The sequence below is a fragment of the Neurospora crassa genome, linkage group VII (genome assembly GCF_000182925.2).
Source record: "Neurospora crassa OR74A linkage group VII, whole genome shotgun sequence".
In the NCBI taxonomy this organism is placed as follows: domain Eukaryota; kingdom Fungi; phylum Ascomycota; class Sordariomycetes; order Sordariales; family Sordariaceae; genus Neurospora; species Neurospora crassa.
In genome coordinates this window covers 3,997,250-4,021,473 of record NC_026507.1, presented here as the reverse complement: position 1 = coordinate 4,021,473, position 24,224 = coordinate 3,997,250, and the positions used below count along the sequence as shown (strand labels likewise).

The 24,224-nt window shown below is 51.4% G+C and overlaps 6 protein-coding genes across 7 annotated transcripts; 1 reads left to right on the top strand and 5 right to left on the bottom strand.

The window, feature by feature from the left end:
- Window positions 1–279: 279 nt before the first annotated feature.
- Window positions 280–2,394, bottom strand: NCU05841 (UMTA). Its single transcript, XM_955008.3, has 6 exons — window positions 1,997–2,394; window positions 1,762–1,904; window positions 1,541–1,680; window positions 1,437–1,449; window positions 925–1,357; window positions 280–839 (listed from the first exon to the last, which is right to left on the bottom strand). The coding sequence occupies exons 1-6, from the start codon at window positions 2,189–2,191 to the stop codon at window positions 600–602; spliced, it is 1,164 nt and encodes a 387-aa protein (XP_960101.1). The 5' UTR covers window positions 2,192–2,394; the 3' UTR covers window positions 280–599.
- A 601-nt stretch (window positions 2,395–2,995) lies between these two features.
- NCU05840 (hypothetical protein) lies at window positions 2,996–5,728 on the bottom strand. The gene is made up of 2 exons (XM_955007.3): window positions 5,101–5,728; window positions 2,996–4,997 (listed from the first exon to the last, which is right to left on the bottom strand). Exons 1-2 carry the CDS (start codon window positions 5,501–5,503, stop codon window positions 3,379–3,381), a joined length of 2,022 nt encoding a protein of 673 aa, XP_960100.3. The 5' UTR covers window positions 5,504–5,728; the 3' UTR covers window positions 2,996–3,378.
- Window positions 5,729–7,367: 1,639 nt separating this feature from the next.
- NCU05839 (hypothetical protein) lies at window positions 7,368–8,423 on the bottom strand (the record flags this gene model as incomplete). The annotated part of the gene is made up of 2 exons (XM_955006.2): window positions 7,835–8,423; window positions 7,368–7,642 (listed from the first exon to the last, which is right to left on the bottom strand). The coding sequence occupies exons 1-2, from the start codon at window positions 8,355–8,357 to the stop codon at window positions 7,368–7,370; spliced, it is 798 nt and encodes a 265-aa protein (XP_960099.1). The 5' UTR covers window positions 8,358–8,423.
- An 810-nt stretch (window positions 8,424–9,233) lies between these two features.
- Window positions 9,234–10,016, bottom strand: NCU17281. 2 transcript variants are annotated; one of them, XM_011397096.1, is made up of 2 exons: window positions 9,596–10,016; window positions 9,234–9,525 (listed from the first exon to the last, which is right to left on the bottom strand). In XM_011397096.1, exons 1-2 carry the CDS (start codon window positions 9,945–9,947, stop codon window positions 9,506–9,508), a joined length of 372 nt encoding a protein of 123 aa, XP_011395398.1. In that variant the 5' UTR covers window positions 9,948–10,016; the 3' UTR covers window positions 9,234–9,505. The 2 variants fall into 2 exon arrangements, with proteins under 2 accessions (XP_011395398.1, XP_011395399.1); XM_011397097.1 differs by having other exon boundaries at window positions 9,283–9,447.
- Window positions 10,017–10,254: 238 nt separating this feature from the next.
- On the bottom strand, window positions 10,255–12,594 carry NCU05838 (hypothetical protein). Its single transcript, XM_955005.2, has 2 exons — window positions 11,522–12,594; window positions 10,255–11,460 (listed from the first exon to the last, which is right to left on the bottom strand). The coding sequence occupies exons 1-2, from the start codon at window positions 11,873–11,875 to the stop codon at window positions 10,561–10,563; spliced, it is 1,254 nt and encodes a 417-aa protein (XP_960098.1). The 5' UTR covers window positions 11,876–12,594; the 3' UTR covers window positions 10,255–10,560.
- A 335-nt stretch (window positions 12,595–12,929) lies between these two features.
- NCU05837 (vacuolar protein sorting-associated protein 13a) lies at window positions 12,930–23,814 on the top strand. Its single transcript, XM_955004.3, has 3 exons — window positions 12,930–13,274; window positions 13,396–20,326; window positions 20,388–23,814. Exons 2-3 carry the CDS (start codon window positions 13,839–13,841, stop codon window positions 23,527–23,529), a joined length of 9,630 nt encoding a protein of 3,209 aa, XP_960097.1. The 5' UTR covers window positions 12,930–13,274; window positions 13,396–13,838; the 3' UTR covers window positions 23,530–23,814.
- Window positions 23,815–24,224: the final 410 nt, after the last annotated feature.

Sequence of the window (24,224 nt, the reverse complement as noted above, 5' to 3'; positions counted from 1 at the left end):
ATTGACGAGAGGACGTTTCGACTGCACGGACGCGGCTCATCCGATATTTAGTACCTATGGATCCATGGATCCAGACATGCCCAAATCCTCCTTCTATCTCTATGTGCACTAACACTTTTACCCCCATGATAGCAAATGATTTGCTAAGTACCTAGGTAGTGTCTGTTAGCGCAAAGCTCCCACCGGCGTGCCAGGCTAGCTAGGCCTTCCTCGGCTCATGGGGCAGCTCAGGTACAGTAAGTAGGTACCTCCCGTCATGTCTTTGTTTTGACATTATGTTTCCCAAACATTAATTCCGGTCCTAGGTACGTACCTCTGGGTGCGTGGAACGGGTAAGGCTGAAGTAACAGCGATGGGCCTTGTTCGTTAGACTGGGGCGAAGGACGGGTAGGAAAATAAGGTTGCAAGGGGATCCATGATCATCAACGACATATTCCAAAATGAGGGCACCTAGAGGTACGCAAGGTAGGAAAATGACGGGGAGAATATATCCAAATTGCCATATACCATAGAGACGGGCCATATTGATAAACAAAGGCAGAGTGATTAATGTACGTCCCTTCTTCGAGATATTCACATGCCCCGCGGCTATCCAACACTTAAGCATCCAACGGCTTTTGCGCCCTCACCACGTGCCACTTCACGACCGCGTGGATCTTGGCTTCCCTGAACTCTTTACGCATAGTAGCCGCATAGTTCGCAATCTCCTTCGGGGTCCACCCCAGGTACTTGGGCATGAAATAGACCAGAAAGCCCTCAATGTCATGTGTCAGCGCTGCAGACTGGTAGAGACCCAGCTGCTTCAGCTTCGGGTCATCAGACCAGGGCGCGATGGGAGCCTAATGTAGATGTCAGGGTTAGCTTCAGTCCGTCATCTCGAGGCGCGGCTCACGGACAGTGAGCAGAGGGGAAGTAATTGCATACATAGTGATCCTCCGACACAATGTTAGTAAATCCAGCCTTTCTCATTCCGTTTTCCATCGTGCCTGAGGAAACCACGGTGACGTTAAGCCCGGTCTTCCGCCCAACCTCTCTCCAAATAGGACCCCATTGGGCCATAGCCGAATCATTAGGCATCGTTCCGTCGTAGCAGAAAAATTCAGCGTCGGTGTCAAGGTGTTCAATCCATCCGCCCGGTTTGCAGCACCGGTAAGCTTCTTGGTAAATGCAATCCCAATCCTTCATAACGCCAGTAAGCCAGCGAAAGTGGATAAAGTCGAAGAAATTATCTTTGTAGGTCCACTCCCTAGTTGCGTCGTTGATTTCGAAGCTGGCGTTTGGGGGTACCCAGCTAGGTTGGATGGGAGAAATGTCGGTGCCGATTACGTTGCAGTTCGGATGTTCGTCCGCGAAGTCGCTGTTATTTGTCGAAGGAATTGTTAGCACCTGTAATCAAGAACCGATCTAGCAATTTGACAGATTAGAGGTAGTCTTACATGGCCCAGACTCCTGCACGTAAAGAACATCCATGGTCAGTAAAGCTCAGTAAAGGTGACATGATTGGAAAGATGGCGGTCCATGTTAATCAGCTTCCACTTACCAGTGCCGGTACCGATATCAATAGCGTTCTTGAGCTCCTCGTCCTTAAGCGGGGAAGTATACAGCTTTCCATCAAACACCATGACCATGGCCGCGTGCATGATATCCAGCAACTCATTTGCCTTAGCATCATTAGGGCCCCTAAACAGTGCGCATGAACCAGCAGTTAGTTCAGCTCCCCGACATCAACTTCTAAAGGAATGCTTTCCGATTCAGACGCACCAGTACTCTCCATCAGTCACGGAATCGCTGTGGTAGGTGCGTCCCAGGACATTACGGTAGTGCAAGATGCTGGTAGCAATCGAGGCGGTCGAGCTCTGGGCATCAACTCCTAGGGCCGAGTCAGTGTCATCGTCCACCACTTCCTGCGCGTGTAAAGGACTTTTTGTTAGCATCCAACATTTTTCAAAAAAGTAAGAGATGGAAAAGGTGTGGGGGTAGATAATTCAAAACGAACCTGCTGGCCCCAATGGGAACCGGCTATAAGTGCAACAGGCTCCGAAGGCACATCATGCTCTGGAGACGTGGGAATAGACGTGGGTGACTTCTTTCCCGTTGGGGACGCGGGACCAGGCGTGGGCGACTTGTCCTTTCCCTTTGGCGACTTTGGCTCGGGTGTAGGCGACTGTGCCTTTTTGAAGAAGGAGCTCATTGTCGCGGATGGGTACGCGATGGTGGTCAGGTCAGTGCACTCAGCTACAACCTGCAGAGGATTGGCCAAAGTCGACGATGCTTGCAGTGGTGTTTTCGGGTGCCAGAGGCGCCACCAGTACCTCTATATACCTCGAGAATTTCTCGTCACCTACCCAGTCTACCCCTCCTCGATTAAAGTCTCTTCCGATGCATGAAGCGGTCAATGGTAGGTCGAAAGTAACCTTATTCCTTCGAACTGTGTGCTTCGGTTACCTCTTTGGTTACATTCGTGCTGGGTCGCTACCAGAGACCACTCGGCGCCTCTGGGATAACAGCCAGCACGCAGCCAAGCTAAAATCAGGGTCGGTTGTCATGTAGTTCCTCGTACCATGACCGTGGACTTTTGCCGAGTCAAGGATTCTATTGGCTGTAAATTATACCAGCTACCTAGGGTACCATTACTACCGAAGTGCCAGTGGAAATACACAGTAAATGGGCGAGTGGGCAAACGTTGCAATTCGCAGGAGACTGGAGAGAACATGTGATACAACGCTATATTGCACTGGAAAAGATGCTGCAAGTACACGTGTATGTAGCACTCTATCAGCCAAAAGACGAGGAACATGGACCTAGATATGTTGAGGTATCTTTGTGATCGGCGTCGCTGGCACCGACCTTCACTCCCCTCCTCCAGAGGAATTGTTACCATGCTATCAGCCACTCTGCAGTGGTTGCAACAATACAGATAAGCATGCATCTCATTCAGCAGATTCTTCCAGATTTCGACAAGACCCCCCATTGTCAAGGAAAAGGCTTTGTAACCAATTGGGTTTATTTTGGAGATGAAGATGAGGAGGAAAATCGGAACCTCCAGACGCCTGGGGTGGCCAGCCTTGAGTATACAGGAATCGTCCCAAACCATTCCTCCCGTCCAGGTTTTACCAAATACCTGACTTCCTCGTGCAGCTGACTGCCTTCCATTCTGAATAACCTCTTCCTTCCTGTTTCCGTGGGCTCCTTCTGTATATATATCAACGCCTTCCCTCTAGAATGCTTTATGCGGAGTAAGTGCTGTGTGGCACGGGCCCGTCGGTCAGGGGTCGGTACCGAGTCCTGACACCCATCTTCCCTGACCCAGCAAGCCAACCAACTTCAGTCGGTGAGAGTGTCATCTCAACAAGCAATGAACACTTTGGTGAAGTGTCCTCATACAAGTTTGATAGTACGTGGCCTACACTTGGGAAATATCGCCAATGACCGCCTATAACGAATCATTCCAACCCCCACTCGGGTATAGCCATCTTCGGGGTTCACTCCTTCTCTGAGAAGAAGGCCATAAACATGGAAACTAAAAACAAGACCTAGAAAATATAGTTTACCCCTGCTAAGCGACGAAACCATATCCGCTGCATCGAGACTGACTTCCCCGACTCGAACGCCATCCTTGATCAGACCGACAAACAGGTCAGCATGTGGGCCCATGACCCGATCGCTGATATCAACGTTAAACAGTAGAGCACCGCTAAGAACAAGGGCTCCGTATTCAAGCGCACCATACGGGTCCTGATACTTGGGGATTCCCATCATCTGCTCAACCGTGAGACGTTGGGCAATCGTCCTTCCGAAGGAGAAATTGAGATCCTCTGGTACCTTGACCGACGCCCGGACCAAACTAAAGTCCACCGGTGATGTGACTGATGCCCAGGACCAGCTCGGGGCTATATAGGCAGATTCCGTGTCATTTTGATGCGCAAGCTTGGTAGCTTTTGGCCGTTGCGGCACGGTTCTCCACAGGAGGCCTTCGGGGATAAGCGAGCTCCATATCCCACCAACATATGTGGCCCCTTGAAAGAACCCCTGTGCCGCTTGTGCTATCCCGGACAGCGCAACCAATCTGTCGGTTTGTTTTGTCAACAATCGTGCCGAATAATCCTCCACGACATCGTCCCAGGTTGCCTTGCTCTTAAAAAGTCCCTCCGTGTCCCCTAGAGGTACCCTGTATATAGACCTGGTGGCGGATCTTTCGATGTTTTCCCACGGCCGTTGTGAAGTTGCCCGGAGCTCGTTACACTCCCAAAGCAGCCCTTGACTGGCAAACGAGATGACTCTTCTCGAAAGCTCCCTCTCTTGTAACGTCCAGGCGCGACTGTTAAGGTGTCCGACTTCGATAGATCCGTCTTCAAGGGAAGGTACTTCGAAAACCCGAAGTCGCTGACGAGGGAACTTCGTTCCGCCTTCTTCTAGCCCGTAGAAGTCAATATCAACAAAACGGTTGGAGTAAGAGCTCTGAATATCGGCAACCATCTTACAACCTCCACTGCTATCTTTGGAGTCCAGAGCTGCGAGTGTGAAGTAAGAATAGCTGTAAACAGAAGCCATCAAGGCGGCTTCCTTTGCCCAGTCTCCTTCATCGTCCTGGATGATACATAGGGAATCGATCCACAGAAATCTCTGCCTCAGGGAGCGACATATTTTCACAGCGTCCTGAAACGTCTGTGGGAGCTTTTCGAAATGGATTCGCATCATGCGTTGTCTCAGAGTTGCCTTTGTTGTAGTGAGCGGCTGTTTTGACGGCGGTCCCCAGCAGTGGCTCAATGTGACATATTTGGGCGGTTTTCCGTCAAAGAAGAGGTCATCTGCTGTGCTGGTGACTAGACGGATATCCTCGCTGTCGGAAAACGCCTGGAGGTCGAGAATTCGGGTAGGTAGGAAACACTCAATGTTGCTAGAGCATTGAGTATGGTTGTCTCGACAGTTTTCCAGCCAGACCTGGATAAGTTGAATATTGTCCACATGCTCTCCCATTTTGACAGGCTTTAATGCAGCTGCACAGAAAACAGTTGTCAGTGCCAAAGACTAAACGAAAAAGATAAATGCTGGAGGAAGAAGCCTAGCCTGCTTAACTCGAAGTTAGAGTGCGCGACTTACACCAAGGAGACGGGACCAGGGAGAAGCCAAAATCCCGCGGATTTTTCATGCGATAACCGTGATCCAGTCCGCGCAGGGTATCCTCACGAAGTGTTAGTAAGGAAGAGCGATCCACGTCCATGTCTTCAGGCATGGCATAAAAAGCATTTCTTTTCAGCTCAAGAGTTTTGTGATTCCCTGACTGAAAATGAGGATCACGGTCAGGGCCCATCAGTAGGATTGCGCATAGCTGGCATCCTCTTTGTGCTTCAAGTCGTATCGACTCCAACGGCTGAAGCTTAACGCCTATGTTTCTTGACTCGCCTGACCAGAATGACGCCGGGATTGACGAACAGATCCTGCAGAGCTTGCTACCTGCAAAATCCACTCTCTTTGGAGAATACGGGGATGCAGAGATGTCCATTTCGACTTCTCGATGCTGGAGCAAGCAAGGACTTTTGTCAGACGAAGTAAGTGGAACTCTTCAATTGCTCCTGTGGCAGGCATAGATTCAGTGAAGGAGAAGTGTTGCAACTTACCGCCTGGACTGAGTTTTCCCACGTGAAGATGCAGCAAAGGAAAGTCTATAAGCTTCCTGACTGCGACGAGGCTCGACAAACATTGAGCTTGACGGCGGTTAGCATGGAAATGCCTCCTGGCCCTTGAATCTTGTCTGCCTTGAAACCCCGCTCCTCGCCCACCGTTCGGCAGCCAGACCCATACTCAACACGCCACTCAAGCATCGCACCCCCGGGGATCCAGGACCCAAGTTCCCAGGTACTATTCCCTAATTCGAAACTTGCTGCAACGTCAATACTACCCTACCTGCTAGTCCTGGCTCGCCTAGGTAACCTGGAGACAGATTCCGATTGGGCTGTTGGAAGATGGTTACCTCTACCTTTCACGTGCTCCGCAACTCGTCAGCGAATGGTAAATGCGTAGGGTAGACACTGTAGGTCTATTGACGTTGAGGTTCGAGAAAGAGAAAAGATCTCATGAGTGTCCATGACGAATTGGTGAGTGTTCCTCTGCTTTGCAGTCCATAGGTAGACTTTCGTCCGCCTGTGGTGCTCAAACTTTGTAGGCTTAAAGATTAAATATCGCCGCTCTTCCCCGGAGATCAAAGCCACTGAGCGCTTCATGTGGAATGTTACCTAGCGACGAAATCACCCAAGAAGGCTGGTTGTTTTGGCGACGACGACGACGACGACGACATGATAGTTTTGAATGGAATCGTTTACGAAATCGAAGACTGAAACAAGGACACCAAGGAACTTGAAAAGGACGAGCACAAATTACTCTTAAGTAATGTACTAATTAGTCTTGTTACTAGGGGTCGGGTATGCAGTGACCGCGATGGGACTGAGGAGGGGGAAGTCTGCTCAACCGGGTCCGCCGTCGCTGGCAACCGTAATGCGACGCCGTGACTGGTGTTGCAACGATGTACATTGACAGTTCCGATAACGGCAGGAGGAATCGAAGATGCATGAGATAAGGTAGAGGTACATAAAGTAGGTAGGTAGTGTACCAGGTACTGGCTGTGTAAAGGTACCTGGGTACGGATGAACCTGCATGTGGTACTTGAATACAGACAGCGCTGCCAAGGCGACGAATGAAGCAATGACCTAGGAAGCACTCGTCGCTTCCTTCCCGCACGCGCGGCATCGTTTCCACACTATCGCGAGCTCTGCAAGTTCTGCCAAGTTTCACATAAAGCACTATCACATCCAAGGCAACGAACAAATACACAACGGATGAGAAAATAAATAGAGAAGCAGCGACTTCACGTTAAACAGTCAACACGGTACGTTTCTTCCAAAGCTGTAACACGTTCTTTCGCAACTAACTAAAAATCCAACTTGCTAATACCAATGGATGCCATATGAAGGAATGTCCTGTCCTTGCCATCCCGTCTATTTGTTCAATCACCTCAGCGAACATGAACGAGAGGCCGCAGATACCTATCCGAACCGTGACAACGCATATCAAACCTGAGTGAAAAAATAAATCCTCCCCTTCCAGTCCGGTCTTCAAAGGAAATGCCCCTCTTCACACTGAGTAGTAATACCAGACTAGGTCGCCAGGCATACATGAGATCCCGTTGGTGTTCTCGTTCCAACCGACCGGTAGGATTAGTACACCAGTCCACACAGTCTGGTAAATCAACTCAATTCTCCTTTCCGTATCAATTGACCTATGGGCCGTGCTGCCAGCCAGCCCAGACACCGTGCCATTCGGAAAGGGGAATCAAGGTACAAGGTACCTTAGGTAGGGAGCGCCTAGACTACCTAGTCGACGTCCTCTTCCGCCTGACTCCCACTTCCACCTCCAGTTACCTGTAGACCTCCCTCATTGTGAATGACAGTGGCGAGCGAGCCAGCCTCACTCGAACCAGCCTCACTCTTGGCGTAGGTTGATCGGGTATCACCAGTCTGACGTGGGTTTCCGCAGTACATGGGTTGTAGATCTTTGATCTCACCCGTCTCCTTGTCCATATACCTGGCACAGCCGAGAACAGGATACCATTCCAAGAGGGCCAAGATCTTGACGTATTCGGGATGGGCTTTACAATTAACGAAGTGAGGTGTTAGTAAAGAGTCCCTGTCAAGTTTGGACACCTAGTATCCGCTAGCTAGAGGTACTAGCCAGAGCAAAAAGTAGGTATGTACGCTCGCACAGGATTGGAAATAAAGGGAGTCTGAACTTTAACTTGGAAAGAGTGGCCAAAGAATAGGGACTGCCTATAGGGACTTACTTCGCTGTTCGTTCCAGGTAACCCCATCCTTCACCTCAATATGAATCTTGGTAACCTCATCGATAGGCACATTGTTAACTTGGAATGGCTGTCCGGGTTCATTAAGAACACAAATGGCTCTAACGGTCATTTCCAGTCTGTAGTTGCCGGCTTCGGGAAAGTGGACGTGGCGGAGCAGAATATATCGACAGAAGCTCTGGTCAGGCGGGTTGATGTCGGCAGGAATGCCATTGAAGTTGAAATGAGGATTCCAGTTGTCGTATGAGAACTCCTCGGTGCTTCGCCGCACGCTCTCGCCATCAGGGCCAATCTTATAGATAACAGCCATGCAAACAACATTCTGGAATCCGGGGAGGGCAGGTTTCGGTCGGACTTCGATGACGCCAAAGTATCTGATCTTTTGTTTTGTACCCACAACCAGGCCGCGCTCCTGGGAGGGAGGACTAACCAGCCAATGGACTTTGCAGGGTGCATTACCCTCGCCTGGCACGACAGGGAACTTGTCTTCTATCCCGCGAGCCATTGTTTCTGAGTGTTTCTGGTTAGGGCACGAGGGTCCTTGTTGCTTCTAGACTAGGCGTTGAAGATGTGGTGAACGATAAATTAGAAAGTGTGGTTTTGCTGATACTTTGGACTCAGACATTCCCTCAACAGTAGAAGTATTCTACTACCCTTTTATACATGAAGAGCAGCCAGGGAAATGGCACCCCTGACCGAATATATTAGCTCGCAATTGTTATGGACCAACGCGTTGGTTGGGAAGATGTCCCTGGTCCTAGGAAGACAACACGACGGATGGTTGGAGATCATTGATTTGCAAAACGTCAGTGGAAGCGCGGTACAACACCATGGTGATGACGGAATGGGATACTTTCCTCAGATTATCGTAGATGTGGTCGTTGGTGACGAGCTTTTTGTATAATGGGAGGAGTGCCTGTTGGTAGACGGGGCATGTGATACTGGATCACCTCCACTAAGGGCTTGGAGAGTTGGAGGCGGTTTAGACACAGTTGGTCAGGAAGTAGATCTTTCAGGTTGGACGTAGCAAACGCCAATCAGGCCCGAAAAGCATTGTTTGGTCAACTCCAAGGGTTCTCGCCGTTGATGTGGTAATGTATCGAGATGCTGTCCGTTCCTTCATCGCTTGTCCGACATATGTTAAGCGCCATACACCACGCTGTTTGGCATCCATATCATTAGTACCGAGTGCCCATCTGGATTGTTTGCTGGAATTTCTCCAGATATTTGGTGTTCACCGTGTTAGCTGACGCCATAGACTGAATGTGGCCAAGATACAATATCTTGAGTCAAGCACGTCGTTGTAAGCAAAGCTTGTGGACTTCCAACACCTTTCTTCGCCTCAGCATGCCAACATCGACAGCCATCCTTTGTGCCCCAAGTTCCTGTTGGATCTCTGTGTATATCACACGTACGATTGTAAGCTGTGAGGGAAGTGGCTTTCCTGCCGACATCTACCGCCTCTGACCCTGACTATCCAGTTATTCTCGAAAGATACTTCTAGGCTCAGCGGCTTTGTAAAGATGTAGAGGAGGCTCTGCCTTTTCATCTGTTGGTTTAAACTGTGAAACCCCGCAAAAAAAGCTGTCACAGAACTGCCCCAGACTTGTCATCCACAGTGTCCCGGCTGAGGTACCTCTAGGAATGTTTGCATCAAGTCCAGTCCGCACCGACTATTTCGCACGGGGTTACGCCACTTCAGTTACCGCGGCACGCGAGACCTGGCAAAGAAAGACCACTCACCATTACTGACACGGAAAAAATGGTTGATGTTTGCGTCCAGATTCAGATGAGCTTCTCGTACTGAGTAACGCCGGTGCGGTGTCTTTGTAATGAGATCTTCACGGCTGCCGGTTGGTTCGGCGAGGACATCAGGTACGCTGGTGTTGGAAATCACCCATGATGTTGACGACCAAGACTCGGAGGCACCAAACATCCATTTTTCCTGCTGTAGTCTCGGCGAGGAGAGGAAGAGTGTGTGAGTGACGACAAGAGGAAGGTGTCCCCCGGCCCGGAATACCTCAGCCGGGTCGTTGGCGGCCGTGACGGTGAGTCGTAACTGCACAATGGTCTGGTTGATCTTCATTGACTTCATAAAGCCATGAAAAAGAACTGATGATATGAACCCTTGGAGGATGAAGAAGGAGCATTCGATGATATGGCGACATCGAGAACGGACGAGATGAGAAAGAAGGAAGGAGGTAACGGTTGTAGGTCCTGCCAAGATATTGGCGCACAGACCCAAGCCGCCAATGAACCACTTAGCACCCAGCTGTTCAGGCACAACAAAAACATGCACTAACGCACGCTCACCATTCTAGTGTGCAAAATTGCTAGCTTTTGTTAGAGCAAAGCTCCGAAAGAACGGATAACCTCCAAAAGTTGTGCCTCCATTCCTACTTGGGGTTGAACACCAAAACAGCTCGTAAAATATTGATGGTTGAAGTCATGAAAAATTCGGGACGCTCTAGGAACGCCCATGCTATAAGCAAAAGACACCACAAAACATGCGGAATTACATACATTGCCGCCATCATCAAAGATCAGCCCCGAGTACCTTGATCGCTGCTCAACTCCTTCCCTCGCTTGATCCAACTATAACACCGGAAAAAAAACCTTCACCAAAAAATGCCACGACTTGATATGCTTTTGAAGTAGCATAGGGGTTTAACACTCTTCTTGCCCCCTTAAGAAAAATTGTAGCCCCCTCACTTCTCCTCGTTCTTGTCATCCTCACTCTTGTCACTCTTGTCAGCGGGTGCCTTCTTGCTGTCGGGGTTGACGTTCTTGTCACCCTCCTTCTTGCTGTCCACGCCACCCTTGTTTTCCGACTTTTCCTTCATGTCGGAGCTGCCCTTGGTCTTTTGCTTGTTGACCTTTTCCTCCTGCTTCTTCTTGGCCTCCTCTTCCTTCTTCCTCTTCTCTTCCTCCTGCTTCTCCTTCTTGATTCTCTTCCTCTCCTCGGCCTCCTCCTTGTCCCAGTCGTGGTAAGGCTGGTCGGTTTGATGCTTGTAGCTCACAAGATCCTTCAGCTCTTCAGTGCTAAGGCGAGCATGGGTCTCGCCGATCTTGAGACGACCGAGGATGCTGATAAAGAGAGCGATACCGACGATGCCCGTCAGGACAAAACGGTACGTGGCATACCACGAGGGTGCCCAGCCCTTGACGGTCGCGCGGGAATCGGCATAGTAGAGACCGGTGAAGGCAAGGAACTGTGTGGTCAGGGCCCATTGGATAGGCATAAACGTGGTGGGCCAAGCAATGATGGGTGCCAACAGGCCCATGCCGTAGCGGAAGCGGGTGCGGGCGAGTGAAGGAGTCTTCTCGGCAAACTCTAGGCCCCAGTGAATGGCGCCGAGGAAAGAGATGAGCACCGCACCATAGCCCACCTGGATGGGTTCAATGATATCAAGCAGGTCTTTGACTGTCTCATGTCTGAACAGGATGGTGTTGAGGAAGTCGGATTCGGAAGGGTACCTCTGGTTGAGGTTCCAGGAGAGGTAGACGGTCGAAAGAGAAGTAGCTAGGTAAGGGATAGTGCCAGCAAAACCGAGGGCGTAGGTCTCTCGAGGAACGGTCTTGAGTGCCAATGTGTCCTTGACAAGGCCCTAGAGGAAGAAGAAGTTAGACCTTGCCGAGCTGCAAAGATATGTGGCTTAATAGACTTACCAAGTCATCTTTCAGACTTTCAGTGGGATCCTTTGCCTTGGCTGCGGTAGGTTGGTCCTGCTCAAAAAAAGGGCGGACGGAGGAGTCCACGGAGATGTGCTCTGGGTCTGCCTTGAGCTTTTGCTGGGCCAATTCCTTTTCGTGCTGCGTATCGATGTGGTTGGGCTGAATTGGAGGCTTGGAGGAGAAGGTCGACCGGAACACCAACGGGGAGCCCACAGACTTTTGGAGTTGCGCATTGCGGGTTACAAGTGGCGCAATTGGGCTGTTGAAGGACTTTGTGTGGGTAGAGCGGACCAGGAGTGGCAGCCTTTGCGCAGTGCCCATAAGAGGTCGCGATGTTCGGAGCATCATGGTTTCGTGTGCTTGTTGTTTTGGTGTTTTTCAGATAAGAATTCAGACTACCGAGTCGAGGGGTATAACCGTCTTCAAGATGATCGAAAGGTGATTGGAGGGGAAGAGGATTTAATTGGTATTATCCAGATCAAATAGGTAGTTGGGTTAAATGGTTGTAGACGCCGAAGCCGAGCCGAAAGAACTTGTAGAGACACTAGACACAAAGGACGAGACGGAAGAGACGGTGAGTTCAAGATATATTTTCAGAAAAAGAGAGGAAAGACAAGGGATTGAAGGGTGGAGAGGTGTCACCGAAAGCCAGAATGAAACAAACCGGTTACAATGATCCAGTCCATCCGTCTATTGTGTCAGACTGGATCTCCCCTTGAGGCTGCCAGTGGACTTCAAACACCGGGAAATGCCCGAACTTGGCTGAATTCGCTCCTTCATGCTTACTCCGAATGCCGTATACAGGGTCATTGTGTTGCCAATGATGGGGTTGGCAAGAAAGGATGGGCAGGATGGGATGGCAGGAAGTGCAGTCGCTCAACTCAATCTGGACGTTGGAGACAGGAACAATGACGTAATTGCCCAAGAGAAAGCTTCCAAAACATCCGGGGGAGCTTGGACCACTCTCACTTGGCGAGCGTTTTGTCATTCAAACAGCGAGGCTTCCAGTTCAGTTTCCTCCAAGCAGCCAGCCACCCGTCACCGCGAGCGATTTGCGACAGATTGATACTTTGCCCATTTCAGAGTTATGTCTGAGCTTTGGAGGATGAGGTGCGGAAGGAAATGACATGGAGTTTGACTGCAGTCATGTACATATTGTAGAGAGGAACGTGACGAGCCTCGTTCCATTTTGGCCAAAAAGTCGGGGCCCCGCTCAGAGCTGTCACTGAAAAGACCCCACTTAATGGTTGAATGTCCAATCAGACGGGAGCAAACAACCGGGCAGCAGGCAGTAATACCGGCAGTAGGCACCGAGTGTTAGGTCTCCGCAGCTTCCAGGCCCAGGCGCCAGGGAAAGCACGTCTGCGATGCTGAGTGCTGAAGCCCAACCACGGACGGCCGGGGAAGATGTGGGAGCTGAGGTGCTTTGTTCAGGTTCAAGTTGGGTTCTTCCGTCCTTCCACTTTCCGCGACAACTCTTTCCGTTCATTGCTTTTTGCCTTCGTCCGGTGTTCTCATCCAATTCACCTCTTGGAGCTGAGTGCTCTCGCTTTTCCAAGTTGGCGCCGGCGTCAGGTTTTGTTGTTAGTAGCCGGCTGATCAGAACATCGTCATCAGCACTAGCAGTGGTTTTTTTTCCTTTCGGTATTCTTTCTCCAGCATCACGTCCCTACCATACCGTGACCTCTCTACCTCGACATCAACCAAGTCCATCAATTCCGTTCAACTCACCGTATTCTTGAAATTTGTAAGTTTTGGTCTCAAGATCACCTCCCCCCCAATGTTGTCGGCTAGGCAGTGTTGAGTTCCATTGGAGGCAGCCACCTGAGAAACAGGTTCTAGAGCTGACAAACTGCTCCACCAAACAGAGCAAACCCAAGAAACCCAACCCCGCTTTGCATGCTGAGGGGACCGAGAAGTTGCAAAGCCCGAGACGTGGATTCCCTCTGCGGCCAGCTTCCACTCCTCCTCGACTTGATAGACAGATCACCAACTGAAGTGCCAACAGTCACTACTTTTACCTACAGACACCTCCATCAGTACCTACATCAATTCCACACGCACACACACGAGTACCTACCGACACGGCAACGCATCACGACCCGCTGCTGCATGACGTCCGTGCTATTTTCTCTGCCGGCATGATTTGCGCCAACCCTTCCCGACGACAATAAACACAACATTCGAGTTGCCAAAGACGACAGAGACGGCCGACGGCTCCAGATGACGCCTCGACGTTGCCCTCGATAGATTACCCCGATCCTACTCCCGATCGATATCCCGGCCCGGGTAACGGCACCCCATACGCACCATGCTTGAAGGTCTCGTTGCCGGGTTGCTTAACCGCTTCCTGGGCATGTACGTCAAGAACTTCGACCCTACACAGCTCAAGGTTGGCATCTGGTCCGGCGACGTCAAGCTGCGCAACCTCGAACTGCGCCGTGAAGCCCTCGATCAGCTCAAGCTGCCCATCAACGTTGTCGAAGGCCATCTCGGCGAACTCACCCTGACCATTCCCTGGTCCAATCTGCGCGGCGCCCCCGTCAAGGTCTACATTCAGGATGTCTATCTGCTTGCATCACCCAAGGAGGAGGCCGAGTACAACGAAGAGGAAGAGGAACGCCGAAAACAGCGCATCAAGATGGAGAAGCTGGACTCCGCCGAATTGCTCAAGGAGAGGAATCAGGAAGGCCTCAGTCCCGAAGAACAAAAACGCAGCCAGAGCTTTGCCTCGAGCCTCGTCACCAAGATTGTCGATAACCTGCAGGTTACCATCAAGAACATTCACGTCCGCTACGAGGATGCCATCTCAGCCCCGGGCCATCCCTTCGCCCTCGGTCTCACTCTCGAGGAGTTCAGCGCCGTCAGCACCGACGGAGAGTGGCATCCTACCTTTATCCATGATTCCACCAAGACCACCCACAAGCTAGCTACTTTGGATGCCTTGGCTGTCTACTGGGATACCGATGCAATACTTCTAGGTCCGGGACGCGAGGCCATTCCGCCGGGACATGAGCCAAAGCCCCACGACGTAATCCTCGCCGCTTTCGGATCCATGATCGCCAAGACAAATGGTGATCTCCCCGAAAACCATCAATTTATACTCAAACCCGTCTCCGGTCAAGCCAAACTCGAGCTCGACAAATCGGGCAGTGCCACCGTTCCCAAGTTCAAAGCAAATCTCCTCTTTGACGAAATCGGTGTCGTGCTGGACGATTATCAGTACCGAGATGCTCTTATGATGGTTGACCTCTTCCACTATTTTATTCGACACCAGGAATACAAAAAGTATCAGCCCAAGGGCGTTCGGCCCAAAGAAGATCCCCGTGCTTGGCTCCAGTTTGCCGTCAATGCTGTCCGGAGCAAGATTCACGAGCGAAACAGGAGGTGGTCATGGGACTTTTTCCGCGAGCGACGAGACGACCGCAAACGATACATTGAGCTCTTCAAAAAACGCAAGCAGGATCAGCAGCTCTCACCTGAGGAAAACGATGATTTGACCAAGCTCGAATGGAAGCTTGATTACGAAGACTTGCGATTCTGGAGGTCCTTGGCGCGCAATCAGCTAAAGAGAGAAAATGCTGAAGCCCTCAGGAACCGTCCTCCTCCCTCGGCTCAACCTCAGCAACAGGGCTGGCTTGCTTGGGCCTTTGGTTCCAAGCCTAGTCAACAGCAACAGCAGGAAAAACAACTGGAGGACGAGAATACGCAAATTACAGAAGAACAGCGCAAGGAGCTGTACGAAGTCATCGACTGGGATGAAAAGACCGCTCTTGCCGCCGAGGTTGATGTTCCAAGAGACACTGTTGAGATGCAACTCGAAGCTTCACTCAGCACTGGCAGTTTCACTCTCAAGCAGAACCCGCATGGCGACTCCAGAGATCTCATCAGTCTGCATTTCGATGTCTTCAAGGCCAAAGGCCTTAAACGCCCCGACTCGTTCCTTGCTGACGTTAGCTTGGGCGGATTGCGCGTCAATGATGGCACCACACCCAACAGCCTGTTCAAGGAGATTGTCCGTGTCAAGGATGCTCCTGATACCCATCTGGCGCCTCGCCTGTCCATCGCTGAACTTGAACAAAGCAGCGATGAAGCTTTCTTCCAGTTCCAGGTTGAGCAGAATCCCTTGGATGGTCAGGGAGATATTGCAGTTACCGCCAAGCTAAAGCCGCTCGAGATTGTTTGGAACCCCAATGTTGTCGTTGGAGTCGTTGACTTTTTCCGTCCCCCCGAGAGACACATGGATTCCATCAATGCGCTCATGGAGACTGCCGGCGCCACCGTCGAGGGTTTGCGTGCGCAGACGAGAGCCGGCCTCGAGTTTGCTCTCGAGGAGCACAAGACGCTAAACGCAAAGCTGGATCTTCAAGCTCCGCTCATCATCATTCCCGAAAGTATCACCAGCAAGCAGTCCACCTGCCTCATCCTGGATGCCGGTCACATCAGCGTCAACAGTGAATTGGTGGACAAGGACACCATGAAGGAGGTGCAATCCAAGCAAAGGCAGTCATTCACCGAGGAGGATTTGAAGAGACTGGAGTCGCTCATGTATGACCGCTTCCTTGTCAAACTTTCCTCTACACAGGTCCTGATCGGGCCGTCCATTGAGGAAACCAAGCAGCAATTGGTCGACAAGGATGACAAGATGCTGCATATCGTCGACAAGATCACCGTCGATTTTGTCGTGGAGACATCAATCCTCCCTAAGGCCCCGAACCTGACAAAGCTCAGAGTTTCCGGTCACCTGCCCGTGTTGCATGCCAGCGTATCTGATGCAAAGTACAAGAGTCTGATGCGCATCATTGACGTTGCTATACCAAAACTCGGTGGAGCTGACACCCCGTCGCAGCCAGCAGGGCAGCCTGGCTTGCGTCCGCGTTTGGCAAGCAACGCCTCAACGGCATCGCACAGGCTGTTGGAGCATAGGCCATCGGCCCAACTACTACCCTTTAGTACCAGTCATCAACAAGCCATAATTCTGGATGATGACGACCACGACGAGGATGAGGACGCGTTTGAGGACGCCAAGGACGGTTCAGCGACTGATCAGCTAAAGCTTCAGCAACGCAATTTCGAGTTCAAGTTCGCAGTTGATGAGCTGAAAGGATCGCTCTACCGTAGTGACCCAGATGGAAAGGCTCCCGATCAGCTGCTTGTTGATCTGGTTGCTCAGCGCTTCGATCTCCAGTTCTACATCCGCCCCTTTGACATGTCTGCTGAGGTCTCGCTCGGGTCGGTCACTGTCGACGACTTTGTCGATAACCCGCCAGCTGAGTTCAAGGCTATCGTCTCATCTGGCGATGTCGAAGAAAGCGGAGAAGTCCAGGACTTGGTCCGTGTCAAGTTTGTCAAAGTCAGGAAGGATTCACCCGAGTTTATGCCTGTTTACGATGGCGTCGAGACGAACTTGGATGTTGCAATCTCCACGATCAATCTTGTCGTGACACGCAAAACACTGCTCACACTTCTCGATTTCGTTCTCGTCACCTTTACCAACACGGCCAATCCGAATCCTCCACCTCCAAATGCGATTACTGACGATGGCTCGGAGACTAACATCGAAGTTGTGCCGCCAGCCCCTCCTCAACAGATTTCGGACAGTGCAATTCGGGTCAAGGTTGATCTTAAGAGTATCAGGCTGATTCTGAATAACGACGGCATCCGGCTAGCTACCTTGTCTTTCAACCATGCCGATGTTGGTGTGTTTATCCTCGGGAAAACCATGCGTGTTGCCGCAAGACTCGGTGATTTGAACCTTGTTGACGATGTTAATCTCGGTGTCTCGGAGGATTCAAGCATACGTCAACTGGTTGCCATCCAAGGAGAAGAGCTTGCTGATTTTCGCTACGAGACATTCGATTCTGGTCGCATCGAATCCTATCCTGGATACGACTCGTCGATTTATCTACGGGCTGGGTCTGTCAAGATCAACTTCTTGGAGGAACCTTTCCGCAAGATTGTCGAGTTCCTTGTCAAGTTTGGCAAGATGCAGGCTATCTACAACGCCGCTCGCCAAGCTGCTGCTAATCAAGCCAACCAGTTCCAGCAAAGTCCAAGCAAGGTCAAGTTCGATGTTGTTGTCAAAACTCCCATTGTCGTGTTTCCCAGACATGTCCGTCCCGACCGGCCCAAGCGTGATCTCATCACAGCTTATCTTGGTGAGATCTACGCACAGAACAAGTTTGTACCGCTCGACGACTCGGAGAATGCGGAGATCGCTATGAAGTTGACTGCAGGCATCCGCAACATCAAACTCACTTCCAACTTCCATTACAATGATGGCCAGGAGGAAGAACTCGAGCTCATCGACAAGGTTGACCTTGGGTTCCAAATCACCTATGCGGAACACAAGGAGGGCGTTAAACGGCCAGATCTGGAGATTGAGGGCAACATGTCGGACTTCAATCTGCGGTTGACCCAGTACCAACTGAACTCGCTGCTTGAAATTTCGCGTTCCGTCCCTGCTGCCTTTTCTGGTGACGCAGAACAAAACAGGCTCGATGCCGAACGCGACGTTGACGACAGAACCCTTAGTAAGGCTAGGACCATGTCGGGCTTTGACGACAACGGAGGCAATGAACAACGCATTGACATGCGCCCAGAGCTTGGCCCGAAAGCTGAAACCTGGACGAAGCTGGACCTCATCTTTACTGTCAACACCATTGGTTTGGAGCTGATCAACGCTCCGGAGGACCGCCCTGTAGGTGATCTCGATGCAGCCAGTCTGTCCAAATTCAGTCTCGATTCCAGCAGATTGAAGACCCGCATGGACTCCAACGGCAGTCTTGAGGCCGAGTTTGTCATTCAGTCTTTCACAATCTACGATACTCGCCAACGCGAGACCAACAAGTTCCGTCGCATCATGACAAGCGGCAACAAAGACGTTCAGCAGCTCATGGCCAGCGTTACCATGTCTGGAGGCAAGGAAAGGAACATTATCGCCATGGTCGCCGTTGATAGCCCTCGCGTCATCTTTGCACTAGATTATCTTTTCGCCATCCAGAATTGGGTCACTGTTGGCCTGAAAGTACCGGAGCCTGAGGTCCCGGAGAAGAGCCCACTCGACACACCTGATGATATGAGTGATGCGGACTCTGTGGCAGTTTCATACACCGGCAGACGGTCCGAAAGCATTGATCAGCGGCTTGGGCCCTCTGAGCTCCAGACGGAGCCACCGAAGCAGGAGTCTAAGACGCGCCTTGCCTATCGGGTCAATGTGGTTGATGCCCAGATCATTTTGATTGCGAACCCGCTCAGCTCAAGTTCTGAGGCCATTGTCTTGGGAACCAAGCAAGTTCTTCTGTCGCAACAGCATGCCTTGACCTTCCAAGTTTCCGAGTGCGGAATGTTTCTGTGCCGCATGGATCGTTTCGATGATGCACGCTTGAGGATCATCGATGACTTTTCAATTCAGATGTCCATGGATACGACAAAACCGTCCACTACAAACATTCATGTTGATATCGAGCCACTCATCCTCAGAGTGTCGCTGCGGGATATTCTGCTTGTCATGCAAATTGTGAGCAAGGCATCGGAGTTGTCAGGCAACACTCCCACCGAGCCGAAGGGCACAACATCGGATCAGAAAGCGAAGCAGCTCAAGTCTTCTGACATGAAACAACGAACCGCCAGTGGCAAGGGAACATCAACTGTCGCGAACAAGTCCAAGCGCACGGGCACCAAAACTGGGACCACCGATCCTCGGTCCCAGAAGGCAGGCCAGCAACCGCATGATATCACCAAGGCACCGCCAAGATATGAGCAGCTCACGGCAGCAATTGAAGGAATTCGGCTTGTCCTCATCGGAGATGTGCATGAACTTCCTATTCTCGACATGAGCATCAAGTCATTCACGACTAGTGCGGAGAATTGGTCGTCGAACCTCAAGGCAGAGGCAGCCATCGAGATGTACACCAACATTTTCAACTTCGCCAAGTCGGCCTGGGAGCCGCTCATTGAACCTTGGCAGGTGGGCTTCGGGATTGCCCGTGATCAAAGCACCGGCTTGATGTCAGTCGACGTCTCGTCCAAGAAGACATTCGATGTGACTCTTTCCACCGCCAGCATTGCACTTCTCTCCAAATCAATGGCCTTCCTCGCTCAGGATGAGGATGTGCTAGGCAAGCCTCGTGGTGTTGAAGCGCCGTATCGTATCCGCAACTACACCGGCTTCAACATCATCATGCAAGCCAAGAGAGAGGGCACCGAGGAGACCACACCCCTGCGGCTTGAAGATGGCCAGGAGGTTCCTTGGAGCTTTGAGAATTGGGAAAAGGTGCGAGAAAGTCTCTCTGGCGAAAGCCACGGCACGAGCAACGTGGCCATCCAGTTGGAGGGCAGCGGCTTTGACACAGTCAAGAACATCCGCTTCACTCGTGAGGGAGAGTTCCTCTATGCCCTCAAACCCAAGACAGATGAGGTCCTGCACAAGCTCATGGTCGATGTGAAACTTGGCACAGACAATGTCAAGTATGTCACCCTGCGTAGCCCGCTGTTGGTCGAGAACGAGACAGACATACCAGTTGAGCTTGGCGTTTATGACGCTCAGGAAGGACACCTGCTCAAGATCGAAAAGATTGCCCCTGGCGAGAGCAGGCCTGCCCCCGTTGGCGCTGTCTACACGAAGAGCTTGCTCGTCCGCCCTGATCCCGGGTTTGGATATGGCTGGAGCAATGATACACTCTGGTGGAGAGACCTTCTGAAACGCCCGACCAAGACTTTGATGTGCAAGGGTGAACATGGAGAGCCCTTTTACTTCCAGTTATCGGCTCGATATGACAAGGCCAATCCGGCAACAAGGTAAGCTATGGTCTGATTCACATTTGCGACTGCTGTACATGCTAACTTAATTCCTTGCCAGGACCTACCCGTACATGCGCTTGAAGCTCTCCGCCCCTGTCACCATTGAAAATCTACTTCCGTATGACTTCAAATACAGGATCTACGACAAGAACACCAAGAAAGACTGGTCCAACTTCCTTCGCAAGGGCGGGGTTAGCCCTGTGCACGTTGTCGAGCTGTCCCATCTGCTCCTCCTTAGTATCGACATGCAAGATACCGTCTTCAAGCCAAGCGAATTCGCGATCATCAACTCCGGCACCTCCGAGGACTTCCGCAAGGAGACGAACCTTGTATGCAAGGACGATTCAGGCCTGGCGCTCAATCTGAAGCTGCACTACTTCCGCGTCCCCGATAGCGGTGGCGCGTTCAAGGTTACTATCTACTGCCCCTACGTCATCCTCAACAAGACGGGGCTCGATGTGAGCATTCGCTCCAAGGGCTTCATGCAGCACGCCAAAGCGGCAGCCGGCCAGCAGTTGGTCGATGTCGGTGAAAGCCAACGTAAAGCCCAACCAATCATGTTTTCCTTTGGTAGCGACGATCACAGGAACCGTGCATTGCTCAAGGTTGCCGATTCCGACTGGAGCAGACCGCAGAGTTTCGACGCCATTGGAAGTACCACTGAAGTGGTGCTCAACTCACCCTCGCGCAATGCCGAGATCCATATTGGTGTCACAGTCGATACGGGCCATGGCAAGTACAAGATGGTGAAGACGGTCACGCTTGCCCCGAGATATGTCATTCAGAATAGGCTCGGCGAAGACATCAACATCCGAGAGCCGAGCTCGTCGTCAGTTCTCGAGCTCAAGACCGGCGCTCTTCGTCCGCTGCACTTCCTCCAAAAAGGTGCCGTCAAGCAGCTCTGTCTCTGCTACCCAGGTGTTGATAACCAGTGGACGGCTCCCTTCAACATTTCAGATTTGGGTACCACGCACGTCAAGATCGCTCGTGCCGGTCAACGGCAGAGACTCGTCAGAGTAGAGACACTCATGGAGGAATCGACCATTTTCTTGAACCTGACCATGGAGACGAAGAACTGGCCCTTCTCGATGCGGAACGAGAGTGACACTGAGTTCACGTTCTACCAAGCGAATCCGAACCTTGACGAGGACGGAATCGAAGACCACTCGGGCTGGCGTCCCGTGCGTTACCGTCTTCCGCCCCGGAGCATCATGCCCTACGCGTGGGACTTCCCGGCTGCCAAAAACAAGGAGATTTGCATCAGCGCCAATGGCAAGAACCGTCATGTGAAGTTGACCGAAATTGGAAATCTGGTTCCGATGAAGTTCGTTGACGCTAATGGCCAGACCAAGGTCATCGACATCAATGTCATCGCCGACGGACCTACCCAAACTCTGATCCTGTCCAACTTCAAGCAGTCCAAGAGTCTGTACAAGCAAAAGTCGAACGCCAGCTCGACAGACCGTAGCACGTTTGAAGCCAAGGAGTTGGACACAGGCGTCACTTTCCGTGCGCAGCTGAGACTATCCGGCATTGGCATTTCACTAATCAATTCTCAACTGAAGGAACTGGCCTACATCACCTTCAGAGATGTGCAACTTCGATACAGCGACTCACAGTTGTACCAGACTGTCAGTCTGGCTGTCAAGTGGATCCAAATCGACAATCAGCTGTACGGGGGCATATTCCCCATAATCTTGTACCCCAGTGTCGTGCCAAAGCGCGCACAAGAGATCGAGGCCCACCCGTCGCTGCATGCCATGGTAACTCGTGTCAAGGACGACTCATACGGTGTTGAATATATCAAGTACGCCACGATCCTCCTGCAGGAGATGACTGTTGAGCTTGACGAAGACTTTGTCTACGCCGTACTCGAATTCTCCAAGGTGCCGGGTGCATCATGGTCTTCATCCGATGAAGAGGACAAGCTGTGCGACGACAGCATTGATGTTCCGCAGCCGAAGCAGCTGGATTCTGGACGTGACATCTACTTTGAGGTGTTGAACATCCAACCGATGCAGCTCGACTTATCGTTTGTGAGAACGGAGCGTGTGAACGTGGAGGACAAGACATCATCCAAGAACCCAATCATGTTCTTCTTCAACGTCATGACCATGGCCATTGGCAACATCAACGATGCCCCCGTTCGGTTCAACGCCCTCATGCTCGAGAACATGCGCGTCTCTGTTCCAGTCCTCATCCAGAGAATCTCGAATCACTACAGTCAAGAGGCCCTCTACCAGGTACACCACATTCTGGGAAGTGCCGATTTCCTGGGCAACCCGGTTGGTCTGTTCAACAACATCAGTTCTGGTTTTGCGGATATCTTTTACGAGCCATACCAAGGTCTGATCATGTCGGATAGGCCGGAAGATTTCGGTATTGGTCTAGCCCGTGGCGCCGGTTCCTTCTTCAAGAAGTCCGTTTTCGGCTTCAGTGACTCTTTCTCCAAGGTCACGGGTAGTTTTGCCAAGGGTCTCGCGGCTGCCACCATGGATAAGCAATTCCAGGACCGTCGCCGCATCACACGTGCTCGCAACCATCCCAAGCACGCCCTCTTTGGCGTCACCGCCGGTGCCAACAGCCTGTTCACCTCGGTTGCTTCGGGTGTCGGAGGTCTTGCCCGCAAGCCGCTCGAAGGTGCAGAGCAGGAAGGTGCTCTCGGTTTCTTCAAGGGCATCGGCAAGGGTGTGGTTGGTCTGGCAACCAAACCGGCCATTGGGGTCCTAGACTTTGCCTCCAATGTGAGCGAAGGCGTGCGCAACACCACCACGGTCTTTGACGGGACCGAACTCGACCGCGTCAGACTGCCGAGGTATATCCCCCCAGACGGTATCATCAGGCCCTACAGCCAACGTGAGGCGCTAGGCCAGAGTTGGCTCAAGCAAATCGACAACGGCAAGTACTTTGATGAGCAGTACATTGCCCATCTTGAGCTGCCAACCGAGGACAAGGTGGTTATGGTTACATTTGCACGGATCTTGCTCATCAGGAGCAGGAAGTTGCAGACGGAGTGGGATGTGCCCTTGAAGGATGTGCAGACCATTGCGAAGGAGAGGACGGGCTTGAGCTTGACGCTGAGAGGAGGGACTAATGGGCCCTTTATCCCAATTGGCGAGGAAAGTGGAAGGACATTCTTATATCGCCAGGTGGCGATTGCTGTGGAGGAGTTTAATCGCCGGTTCCGGGGATTGGAGTAAGGAAATTCAGAGAAGATGAGTTTATGAATGATGCGATGGCGGTATGAGGTGGTAACGGTTCATTGTTGAATGGCGATTTTCTTTGGTTGCTTTCTTTTTCTATTATCATGATGCGACGAGGAAACGAAAAACACTGATATGAGCTGTGGTGGTTGTTTGGTTTTTTTGCGCTCCACGCTTTTATGATTTGGTTAGCTCCGGAAAACGTCAGAAGGTCGGGGTGTTGTTGATGATGAATGATGCACGATTCCCCTAGAACCAGAATATATATTTCATGTTCTCAAGTCTCAACTATCCTCGTTTTGGTGTTGTCGGCATGCTCTGCGTCCAAGATCCTGGTCAGCCTTGAGACAAGGTACCACTTATAGGCCCTTGTTAGTTTCCTGATAATCCACACGCATTTGTCGCGCTACAAGCGGTAGTGCACTAACAGTAGTATACATGCAGTCACACGTATCATATAAGCAAGGAAAGACCTGAATGCAGCACCAAAGGTGGCCACGAGTTCATCTGATGGATTTCTCTCGAGCATTTTTATGACATCAACAGCATCCGATCAATATTCAGACATGCCCTCCAACACAGCCAAACCTTGATATGGACGCCCAACACATCATCCGACCAGTTTTGCAACCGAGGACTGGAAACCCTGGAAACAGTCTACGGTCGGGTACGTACCCCAACCCAAACCAAAC

Coding starts and splice junctions, on each gene's coding strand:
- NCU05837 (XM_955004.3), top strand. CDS start 13,839: ATGCTTGAAGGTCTCGTTGCCGGGTTGCTTAACCGCTTCCTGGGCATG. Junction 20,327..20,387: donor AAGGCCAATCCGGCAACAAG/GTAAGCTATGGT, acceptor ATTCCTTGCCAG/GACCTACCCGTACATGCGCT.
- NCU05840 (XM_955007.3), bottom strand. CDS start 5,503: ATGGACATCTCTGCATCCCCGTATTCTCCAAAGAGAGTGGATTTTGCA. Junction 4,998..5,100: donor CCTGGTCCCGTCTCCTTGGT/GTAAGTCGCGCA, acceptor TTTTCTGTGCAG/CTGCATTAAAGCCTGTCAAA.
- NCU05838 (XM_955005.2), bottom strand. CDS start 11,875: ATGATGCTCCGAACATCGCGACCTCTTATGGGCACTGCGCAAAGGCTG. Junction 11,461..11,521: donor AAAGTCTGAAAGATGACTTG/GTAAGTCTATTA, acceptor TTCTTCCTCTAG/GGCCTTGTCAAGGACACATT.
- NCU05841 (XM_955008.3), bottom strand. CDS start 2,191: ATGAGCTCCTTCTTCAAAAAGGCACAGTCGCCTACACCCGAGCCAAAG. Junction 1,905..1,996: donor GTTCCCATTGGGGCCAGCAG/GTTCGTTTTGAA, acceptor TTACACGCGCAG/GAAGTGGTGGACGATGACAC. Junction 840..924: donor TTGTGTCGGAGGATCACTAT/GTATGCAATTAC, acceptor CATCTACATTAG/GCTCCCATCGCGCCCTGGTC.
- NCU17281 (XM_011397096.1), bottom strand. CDS start 9,947: ATGAAGTCAATGAAGATCAACCAGACCATTGTGCAGTTACGACTCACC. Junction 9,526..9,595: donor TTTTTTCCGTGTCAGTAATG/GTGAGTGGTCTT, acceptor CGTGCGAAATAG/TCGGTGCGGACTGGACTTGA.